Source organism: Crocodylus porosus, unplaced genomic scaffold (assembly GCF_001723895.1).
Source record: "Crocodylus porosus isolate Cpor-Errol unplaced genomic scaffold, CroPor_comp1, whole genome shotgun sequence".
NCBI classification, from domain to species: domain Eukaryota; kingdom Metazoa; phylum Chordata; order Crocodylia; family Crocodylidae; genus Crocodylus; species Crocodylus porosus.
The window spans coordinates 163453677-163465529 of NW_017728906.1; the positions used below are offsets into that span (position 1 = coordinate 163453677).

At 41.5% G+C, this 11853-nt stretch overlaps 1 protein-coding gene across 3 annotated transcripts in view; it reads right to left on the minus strand.

Moving 5' to 3' along the window:
• The window catches only part of B3GLCT (beta 3-glucosyltransferase), a 116040-nt gene that overhangs the window by 44876 nt on the left and 59311 nt on the right, over positions 1-11853 (minus strand). For all 3 annotated transcript variants that reach the window (XM_019530113.1, XM_019530111.1, XM_019530112.1), the window contains exon 7: positions 3489-3625. In XM_019530113.1, the coding sequence (XP_019385658.1) occupies positions 3489-3625 (137 nt within the window). The remainder of the gene's footprint in view (positions 1-3488; positions 3626-11853) is intronic.

The window sequence follows — 11853 nt, forward strand, 5'->3', positions numbered from 1 at the left end:
CTCTAAATGAAGACCATTTAATTTACAATAGTAAATTTACAAACAATTTAGGACTGTACTAGGTACAATGCCCAAATATGCAACAAATTAAATTTCTTTTAAAACAGTAACATTCAAAGTTACTGTGCCTGCAAAATTTAAATAAGTCACCTATTAATTTTAGGCTGGAGGTCGGTTTGGGGTTTGTTTGTTTTTTTTGACTGTCCTCTGCAAACTTTCCCATCTCGAGATTTACTGGATCCAGGGGGCCCTAGCAGATGTTATATTTATAGTACAACTGAGGTCTCAGACTGAGCCTGGGACTCTCCGGTACTGGGAAACAGCTGCTGCCCATCCAATCCCCAGGACTGAGCTGAAGACAGCCCCAAAACCTAATTTTACCACAGCAGTCATGTAACTGGAATCTGAGAAATTTAATGTCCTATCCCAGAAATGGTGCATCTTGCCATGCACATTGTTCATGGCAGGATATGTGATTTCTGGGATGGTGCATAAAATTCCTCAGCCTTCAACTGCACCATTATATTAACATCTGCTAGGGGCTAGAGGCTATTCATATGAACAAAGCTGAAATGGAAAGTAAATACCTGGATAGATTCTTAGTACTCCTATACATCTCAATATTTCTTGCCCAAGAAAAAATCCTCAGAATAAACGGACCAAAAATCTAGCATCAGCTGATTAAAAGCAATTTTGTGCTTGCAGCTACCTGATGAACAGACACCTCCCATTTAGTCTGTATGTAAAACTTGTGAAGTGTGATGCACCTTTTGGTACTAACAATATATATTCTTGTATAGTATAAATATAAAAGTACACACACACACACACACATATTATATCTATACAAACACACACATGCATCCATACATATACAAACACCTGCGTGTGTTTTTATATTTATACACACACACTTTTATATTTATATACTATACAAGAATACACACGGTTAGTATCAAAAAGATGCATAAGATTTCACAATGTTTTTAGCTGAGATTCTATACCATAAAGTACATAATGAGAATCCAAAGTTAAATACAGAATGATATTTTTGTATAAGTCTTTGTTTATAGGCTCGGCAGTGCTACGCTGGCTAGCACCACAGACAAAAGGGACTTGGGGATCATGACTGACCACAAAATAAACATGAGGCTTCAATGTGATGCTGTGGCTAGTAAAGCAACCAAAACGCTGGCTTGCATCCAAAGATGCTTCTCAAGCAAATCCCAGGACACCATTCGCCCATTGTACTCGGTCTTGGTGAGGCCGCAGCTAGAGTACTGTGTCCAGTTTTGGGCTCCACAATTAAAAAAGGATGTGGAGAAGCTTGAGAGAGTGCAGACAACAGTCACGCACAAGATCAGAGATCAGGAAAATAGACCTTATGATGAGAGGTTGAGAGCCATGGAACTCTTCAGCCTGGGAAAGTGCAGGCTATGGGGTGATCTGGTGGCCACCTACAAGTTCTTCAGGTCTGCTCACCAGGATCTGGGGGAACGTTTGTTCACCAGAGCACCCCAGGGAATGACAAGGTCGAAAGGTCAGAAACTCCTCCATGACCGTTTCAGGCTGGTATAAATAAGAATTTCTTTATGGCCTGAGCCCCCAAGGTTTGGAATAGACTGGAGGTGGTTCAAGCACCTACTCTGAACGCGTTAAAGAAACATTTGGATTTTTATCTTGCTGGGATCCTATGATGATCCTCCGGGTCCCTTCCAGCTCTACAGCCCTACTGTCTATGAATCCATTATCATCAAAATCATCTGTGCATATGCATCACCTTTGTGCTTTGGCATATGACTCCGGGAAGGAAAGGTCTTTATAAATAATTATCTGATTGGAGGGATAAGTTAGCTTGGATACTGATAACCAGGGATGCAGGTTCTCTCTGTTAAAAATCCCAAATTCTCTAATTAAAAACCCCCATATCTGCATTTTTTTCTGCGATTAAAATGAAATGCTTACTTTATGTATGCATGCATGCATGCATGCATGCATGCACGTACGTACATACAATGTTTTGCTGATATATTTACATTTTTAAAGCAATTTGGAAGCCTACCAATGCCTCAATCATTATAATGAAATTAATTCTAAATATCTATATATTTTGGTGTTTGATTTTTGGTTTTATCATGGAAAAATCAGAACTCCCTCTGCCCCCTTCACTCATCAGGACATGGGTACAGCTGTGGCTGTCCCCCCTGCTGCTTTGTAGCATTAAGCAGCACTGATATGCTATTGCCCCTCACTCCCAGGCCAAACCCCAGCCCCAGATCTGCTAACGCTCCTCACTCCCAACCCGCAGCTGCTGCCTATCCCCCACTTGCACCGTACTCACAGAAGCTCCTCCCTGCACCAGGATGTAGGTACAACTGCAGCTGCCCCCCCACATTGCTTTGTGGTGCTGATCAGCCTTGATATGCCAATGCCTTCACTTCCAAGCCACAGCCCCCCAGCTCTGCCAATGCCACTCACTCCTGACCCACAGCCCCTCACCACTGCCCCCCCACTCCCTCCCTCCTGGCAGCAACTCTCCCCCCCGTACCAGGACATGGGTCTAGCTGTGACTGTCGCCCCTGCTGCTTTGTGATTCTGAGCAGTGCCACCCCCCTCCCCACATGGCCCAAACTGCCCATCTGCTCACTCCTGCCCTGCCCCTCGGCAGCCCTACTTGTTCTCCCTTCTCCCACAGCCCTGGCAGCATCACCCCCTCTGTCCTGCCCCTAGCACCGCGACCTACACCTAACTCACATGGCCCCCAGCAGCCCTGCTGGTGCCCCTCATTGCTGACTCACAGCCCCCTGCCCTGGCCATCCCTCCCAGAAGGGGTCCCCAGCTGCCCCTGCCCCAGACCCTACTTGCCCCAAAGGCTGCACGAAGCAAAGTGAATCTGAGCCAGCCCTGGCTGATCTCAGATTCTCAGGAACCATTCCTTGCCCCTTCCCCTCCAGACAGGGCTTAGGGTTTTGTGCCCTTTTTGTATGCAGCTTGCTGCAGGCTGAAATTCTGCCAGCCTACAGCGAGCTGTTTATAAAATGGAAAATCCACATTTTTCCCCTTTAAAGGGGGAAAATCTGCATTTTTCCACAGGAAATAGAAAATCTGGATCCCTGCTGATAACAGTGCTACTGCAGCAGAACAGACCTCAGCACAAGCTGTAAAACTTGTCTAAGAACCCAAAGGAAACCCTGGGCAGCTAGATCATGCTGAACTCTGTGCTGCCAGGGATATACTGCTCACAGTACTTGAGCTAGATAATTCAAAGCTAGCTCAGGTATGTCTATACAAGCTACAGACTGACCTCTGCCTACTGCATTACAGGCATACCATTAATGTTATATAAAACACTCATCTTGGAACAATCGTAACCCTTGAAAACAATACTTCTTAGAGTTTCATATACTAGCTTTTTCAACAATGTTGAAGGTGTATGTAATTAAGGATCAATATGCAATTCTAGAAAAGATCATAAATACAATTCTTACTTGTTTACAAGTGGAAGGCTGAGGGCCCAGCCAGCAGCAAAATCTGGAAATTTAAAGACTGTAGGATTTTCAGCAAAGGCATAATGGTGAATTATTGTAGATTCTTCATCATATAATGCTTTTCCTAAAAACCATTCCTGAAAAGAGATAGGGGAGATATAATTTCTGTCCAATCTACTATACTGTTTTAATAAAAGAAAACTAAAAAAATAAAACACTCATGCTGAATACAAAGAACCTGGAAAACCAAAGGGGAAAAGTGTAACGTTTATATTAAGCTACTAAAATTTCATTTGTTTGCATATGGCAAGGGCAAGAAACAGGAGCAAGAGAGTGGACACAAAAATGGCAGATGTACTTCAAATGTCAACAAGTACAAGGTAATGCACATGGGGAAAAATAACTGGAATTGATATGTAACAGTGCTGAGTTCTGATCTCACTGTTATGACTCAGGAAACAGGCCTTAGAGTCATTGTAGATAGTTCTCTAAAAACATCAGCTCATTGTGCAACAGCAACCAAAAAACCTAATAAAATACTGGGTATCATTGAGAAAGAAACTGAAAACAGAACAGAAAATATCACCATGCAATTATACAGCTCCATAGCATGCCCACATCTTGAATAGTATGTGCAGTTCAGGTCTCTACATCTCAAAAGGATATAGAAGAACTAGAAAAAGTACAAAGAAAGACAACTCAAATGATCAGGAGTATGGAGCAGTTGCCATACCAGGAGAGACTATAAAGGCTAGGGCTCTGCAGTTTGGAAAGAAGGCTGAAGGGGAATATGACAGAAGTCTATAAAATCATGAAGGAATCAGGTGAACTTGGAACTGCTATTCATCAGTCCCAAAATAATAGAACTTGGGGACACTGAATGAAAATAATAAGACACAGGTTAGAGAAAGTATATTTTTAGATAGGCAAGGTTCTTAGATGGCACATATTTAACCTGTGGACCTTATCACAAGAAGTTGTAGAGGCAGCCAGTACATCCAGCTCAATAAAGGGACTAGACAAATTCATGGATGATAGAACTTTTAATAAATATTCAATAGACCAGTAGGAGATATTTCCTCTGGCATCCCTAAACCAAGATGGTGAATACCAGGGTAATCAACAAAGCAAAGATAATTCCTGATTGGAGGCCTGTAGGGAAGTACCAACAAGGAAACGCTAAGGGACCTTAAACCTCTTCAGCCTCTCCAAGAGAAGGCTGAGAGGGGATCTTGTGGCAGCATACAGATTAATAATGGGAGAGCAACATGAAATAGGCAATGATCTGTTTACCAGGGCACCCCCTGGAACAACAAGGAACAACGGCCATAAGCTACTGGAGAGTAGATTTAAACTGGACATTAGAGAAAAGTTCTTCACGGTCAGGGTTGCCAGGATCTGGAAAGGGCTTCCAAGAGAGGTGGTGCTTGCCCCATCCTTGGGGGTCTTCAAGAGGAGACTGGACAGGCACCTAGCTGGGATCACATGATCCCAAGTTTGGAGACCCTTTTCTTGTCTGTCAGGGCCAGGGGGTCAGACTAGATGGCCCACTGACATCCCTTCCGACCCTAGAATCTATGAAATTCTAACTATAACTGGTTCAATGCTCTTACTCTAAAGCATCCATTCCTGTCACTGTCAGAATAGTGGGGCTAGAAGGATCATTTGTCTGACCCAATATGGCACTTCTTATGTTCTTATGGCCCCCTCTACACATGCGGGTAAAGGTGCAATGATATTTAATAAAGGATCCACACAATCGTGTCTCCTGCCGTGGGACACTGGGGCCCCCTCAGTTGAGGAGTTCCCAGCGGTAGGGACACCCCATGCAACCATGAGGCTAGGGGAATGCACCCCCAAGCCTAGAGAACTGCAGCAGCCTTGATCCCCCACGTCCAGGTTTCATGCACCCCTGAGTCCAGGAGACCATGGCTGCCTCAATCCCTGGGGTCCAGGGGTTTCATGCTGGGCATGATGCACTCTTGTAGCTGAGAGACCTGTCAGCTGATGTGGCTCCCAGCTGCAGGGAAAACTACAACACATGTAGATTAAAGCTCAATAGCAACCACCTAAAGTTAATACACATTTTCAAACTCTTAACTTTATAGCTGGTTAGGGCTTTTTACTATGTGATAATTACTTTGCACATGTAGCTGGTCTTAAAATAATTGTACAGTTAACCAGTTAATTGTGCAATACCTCTGCTGTGTAGAAAGGCCCCAAGAGAGTGTTCAGTACATTGTGTACCTCCAAACCATCATTTCCCTTGAACCTTGCACCATACCACCCCCCACCCTACAACACCTTTCACTGGAGGAGAGCCAAAGAAGTGAATTACTACTTCGAACATTGATAAGAAGGAAACTCACGCAAAATGTTCTTCCTTCCTTTGGAAGCTCAATCGCATCCAATTTGGAATTCATGCCAATTCACCTTCAGTTACTTTTTACCAGAGATACTGAGAGGTCAATAGATTATGTGCCAGACTCCCTCAAAAACAATACATAGGTGACAACAAGCAGTTTGTTCTCAGTTTTGTATGCATCACACAGAAGAGAATTAGAAATTGCGAAAAACACGAGAGGGCTGCTCATGATACAAAATTTATAACTGCCATATTTTCTCCCATACCACACATCTTGGTTTTGGAAGGCAAAACAGAAAAAAACAATTTTTTTTAGAGTCATAGCCTGGAGCTGGCTCTATCATACAGGTAGTGCTACGCAATGGCTCCTAGCTTCTTTCTGGGACAGTAAACAGGAAAGAGAAAGTCCAGTGTTAACCTTTTCACAGCTGCTCTCAAATTAGCTGGGACATTCTCTCTCCTGCTTGCAGTACCAGAAAGAAGCTAGCAGCCGTCTTGAAGCTGTGACTCTCCATGCTTCTATTCTAGTCAAAAGAAATAAGCTTCCTTGTTTAAGACATGCACCCTGATTTTAGAGAAAAAGGTGTGCATCATGTACAAGTAAACAGGATCTCTCAATTGTGTCAGAAAATATTTGAAGGAGCTTAAATACTGTTTAGATCCATTCTAAATAAAGATTGAGACCTCTCACATAGGTAAAATTAGATACATGTCTAAAATAACTAAGGGAAAAAAGCATCAATTTCCACAGCTGTGGATACAGTGCACTATTAGGAACATTTGGACCACATCAGTGACTATATAAAAGCTTTCAAATGGGAGGTAATAGTCCTACAGCAGAGCGTCACAGACCACACTATTTGGCTTCTGACAGGTTACAGCAACAAACAGAAACTTGTCAGCGTTCCTCAGGACTCCAAGGCAGGTTAATTATTTCATCTTTACATATAAAATGTCACATTCGTTTTAGTTATTATGCCAGCCGAATTAGGGATTGTCAGTATGCCATTCTAAATCCAATTTTACATGGAATTAAAACCTACGTGAAAATAAAAAAATGTTGCCTCCTCAAATTAAGATGGTGATAGGCAAGGATTTTTGTGGGAGATACCTTTTATTGAACTGACTCCATAGTTAGGATAGATTTAGATAAGCTTCTGAATGCAGTGCATTCTTCTTCAAGTCTCCTGAAATAAAGTTTTTCTATTGTCTAGAAAGTATAGGGCAAAGAAGAAAAAATTTATTTGTGTTTTCCCTCCTCAAAAATTCAGAAAGAAAGGAGAACACCAACACAGTACTACAATCAAAACATTCAGTAGACACAAGACAGCACTATACTACTTAACATAAGGTATGGTAATTTATTTTCATTAACGCATTCTTTTTGTCTATATTTTTAAAGTGAAATATTGCATGAACATTTAACCAGGAAACAGCAACCTCAAGAGGTCCCTCATTTTCAGCAGCCATCTGTACAAGCCCATATGGAAAATCTCGTAACTCTAGCTCCCATAATCACTTTATTTTCGGACAAGTGAAGTGTGCTCATTCAGCTGACTCCCTAGTCAAGCCAGCTCCTCAGAACAACTAAAGATGAAAGTCTTAATAGGCTCACCATTGCAGCCGGTAGAGTTCCTAGTATCTTCTGTGGTTTTAGGCTCTAATTGTTATTCCCATAAAACCACACACAAACCCACTTCTAATTTTTTCTACCTTCAGTAACAACAGCATCCACTGGAAAGACTTTTAAGCAGAAAAAATAATTGAAAGAGTAAAAGGACACATAAAAATGCAAATTCTTGTGTACAAAAATACTCTGTTCTATAACTGGTTAAAATGAAGGAATATACAACTTCCACAGTCTAGATTTAGCGCCTTGAAGGTTGAACAATTTTGATGTTATATGCATCTATACCATCTGAAAACTAGTTTCAGCACAAATCTGAATTTTCATATTATAGCAGTACTGGGAGACTAGTCAGGTGTGGGACCCCAACATGCTAAAAATATATATAAAAAAAACTGTCCTTATTCCAATTTTGTATGTTAATTTCTACACTAAAGTATTCTCTGAAAATTATTTCCTGGGACTCCTGGGGTATAAAAACATATATAGTTTTCCTTCTCTATAAAAAGCAGACAATTATACCCAATGATACAACCTCTCTCACAATATTGTGTCATCAATATTAATCTACAAATCAACAGCTATAAGCCTATCCAAGGTTACAGCTGATATTCTGTTCTCAGATTTGCTGTCACATTAAAGTATTATCCCACATATTTATACCAGGCCATAGGTATGCACTGGCTTTACAAAAACAAAAAAATGCAATTATCCATATCCCAGGGAACTTACTGCAGGGGTACTTAGTGTTATAGTACAAGACATCTTACAGATATGAGACTTCTCCTACTACAATAAACAGTGGAGTAAGTTAAGAATACAGGAACAATTTTAAATTCAGAAATTTTCCTAGAACAAACTATGTTAAAGATGACCTGTAAAACTACTGATTAAACTGCTTAAGGTCTCAAACCAGAAGCAAAACGTGTGTGCAGATTTAGAATCTGCAAGTAGATTTTAAAATAATTTAAAGTCAATTAACCCTGCAGCACTTGTCATTGGCATTCCATTGATATAAAGATGATGGCCTCCAGTAAATAGGGGAGCCTTCAGCCAGAGGAGGCCAAGTTGAGATCTGCATACAGGTAGTCCTCAGTTATGACAATTGGTTCCTGAAAACCGCATTTTAAGTCAAAACGTTGCAACTGGGAACCAATTTTCCCCATACGGAACAATGCTATAAATCGGGGATCAGTTCCTGAGCCATGGCCCAATATCCTATTTTCACCAAAAATAACCCAAAATTTTGTACTCAATCAATTATAGATGAGTAATATTAATTAATGTATTTATATTGTAAATAGCAGTCATTGGTTTGGAAGGACTTCTTTGAGGTGACTTTGCTGGACTTTTTGAAAGGCTCTTTCAGGAGTCTTGTCTGCTTTCTTAAAGAAAGTGTCCAAGGAAGTTTGGACAGCTGTTCTCCAGGGAGACACAGAGAACTTGTTTGCTGGCGTGGCATCACATCGGATCAAGCATTGTAAAGTCGAAACCGATGCTAGAAACAGGATGCCAATTTATAAACATTGTGAGTGCAAAATGTTGTAACTCGAAATGTTGTTAGTCAAGGACTGCATTAAACTGCAAATGTGGCAAATAGTTCCAGGAAGAACAAGTAGATCCAGGTGATGTTAGGTCACAGCTCTTTCCCTCTGTCTCTCATCTATCCGCCTCCATAGCAAGGCAGGTTTGCTCAGCATGCCTTGTCGTATGTCACGATGCTACTGAGGGATGATTCAGTGCTTACAGCTCCCAGATACTGATGTTAATATCACATTTTTTCACATTGGTCTTCAAAGTATCCTTGAGTCTCTTTGTTTGCCTGCCTCAAAAGCTATGATCACTAGCTAACTGGAAATACAAGGACCTGTTTCGGGAGCTGGTTGTCAGGCATCTCTATTACATGTCCGGTCCAATGGAGCCGATGCTATATAATCATGGCTTCAATGTTGGTGGTGTTTGTGATGAAAGGAATTTTTAGTCCACTGGACAACTCCCCTGCCCGAGTTGTTATAGTTGTCATTTGAGTATGTAAGATGTTCTACAGACAAGGTTCTTTGGGTAGAATTAATATCTTTTATTAGACCAACGCAAATAGTCAGGAAAAAATTCTTCTTTACGAGCTTTTGGGCACAAACACCCTTTGTCAGGCAGAGGAAGCATCTGCAGTTGGTCTGTGCTCTTCCTGGATCTTCTACTGCACATGCGTAGTAGTCAGTTCAGGTAAAATTATTTTAGTAAGAGTGAGCTCTTGTCCTTTGCTGACATAAGTGACCAAGTTTTGCTGTGAAGCATGTGTAGTGGCTAGTATCCACCTGTTGAGTGCTGAGTGCAAGGTATGATGCTGTGTGCAAGTGTAGTAGAACATGTGCACAGGCATTTGATTGGATAGGATGTGGTATAAAAGTGAGTGTTTGATACAAAGTCTGATGATAGGAATTGTTGCAAACTGCATGAGGCAAGTGAGAATTTCACTAGACAGTATATGGTCTGAGTATGTGCTTGATACAAAACTTGGTGATGAACAGGCTGGAGTGTGAAGTGATTGGATGAGTAAGATGAAGTGATTTGGGGGTATAAGAGTCTGACCTTAGCCTGTGTTGAAGAAGGAGGGGGTTACTGCTCCAGGGAGAAAGATTCTGATCCATGAGCTGTGCTGATTCTGTTACAGTCCTGGGTGGTAATGAAGCGAGTGAGCTCTTGGAGAATCTAACTTGGACATAGTTCTTCTCTAATCAAACCCTTGGTAAATTTCTCTGCATGATGTTCCTAGAGCCACAGAAATAACAGCTTGTGGTAAACACTAATACCACGATGGAGGTCTTAGTCTCTGCTTTCTGTTGATCAAGCCCAGATAAATGAAGTTAAGGATCAGGATGGCAGGCGGGGTAGTGTACATTTGTGTGATAGTCTGAGTGAAGTATTTAGCTGAGTGATTTGATGCGACTATAAAAACATCCAGTGTATGTAAGCTCTGTAATAGCTGACCATTTGAGAAAGAAGAAACTGTTTTGCATGAGAGAGGGAGTATGAATTTGTGTATCTGTGGGCCAGTGGCTAGAGTTGTGAAACAATGCCAACTTACCTCTGTTCCTAGAATGAAAATTGCTGCATGACTCTGGTATATGTTAATATAACTTTTTCCTTTACTGTTCTATCCTGTTTATAATTTATATTTAATTATATCTAACAATATATACTTACATTTGGTTTAATATATTTCTGTGCGTGCATTTATTTTGTGAACATTCTCATATAAAACCCAGCAGATATCCAGCCTCAGTTTTAACTCTTATGTTATCTGGTTAAAACTTACAGCTCTTGACCATTTTGCCCAAGTATTTTAATTAGATTCCTGCCCACCCTGATATCAATTCATCTGTGACTTTAGTTACAATATTGATGGGTTAACACTTGCTTAAGCCAAAATGCTGGCATTTATTCTTCTGTCCTCCCAATTGATATGGAGGATTTTCCAAAGACATCATTAATAGCAATGGTTTCAAAGCTTTCAGGTGTTTCTGATATGTTAAAATCACAGAACCATAGAAAAATCAGGGTTGGAAGGGATCCCACGAGGTCATCTGATCCAAGCCCTGCTCAAACCAGGACCAGCCTCAACTAGATCAGTCAAGCCTTTGCCTAGCTGGGTCTTAAAAACCTCCAAGGATGGAGATTCCACAACCTCTCTGGGTAACTTGGTTCCAGTGACTTACTATTCTCCTTGTGAGACAGTTTTTCCTAATACCTAACTAAACTTCCCCTGCTGCAACTTGAGACCTCTGCTCCTTGTTCTGCCATCTGCCACCACTGAGAACAATCTAGCTCCATTCTCCTCGGAACCACCCTTCAGGTAGTTGAAGGCTGCTATTAAATCTGCTCTTCATCTTCTCTTCTGCAGACAAAATAAACCCAGTGTCATCAGCCTCTCCTCAGAAGTCACATACACCAGCCCACTAAACATTTTTGTTGTCCTCCACTGGATTCTCTCCAATTTGTCCACAACATTCCTGTAGTGAGGGGCTCAAAACTGGACACAGTACCCTAGATGTGGCCCCACCAATGCCAAGGGAAGAATCACTTCCCTCCCTCTGCTGGCAACAATCCTACTAATGCCTCCCACTAGGCTGTTAGCATTCTTCCCAACAAGGGCACACTATTGGCTTATATTCATTTTATAATCCACTGTAAGGCCCACGTCCTTTTCTGCAGAGTGGCCTGCTGAGCCAATCAGCCCCCAGCCTGTACTGGTGCATAGCATAGTTCTGTCCTAAGTGCAGGACTTTGCACTTGTCCTCAATGGATGCTGGAGAATTCAACCATAGATACTCTGAGGGACCTGGGAGCTAAAAGTCACTTTTTTTTTTTTTTTT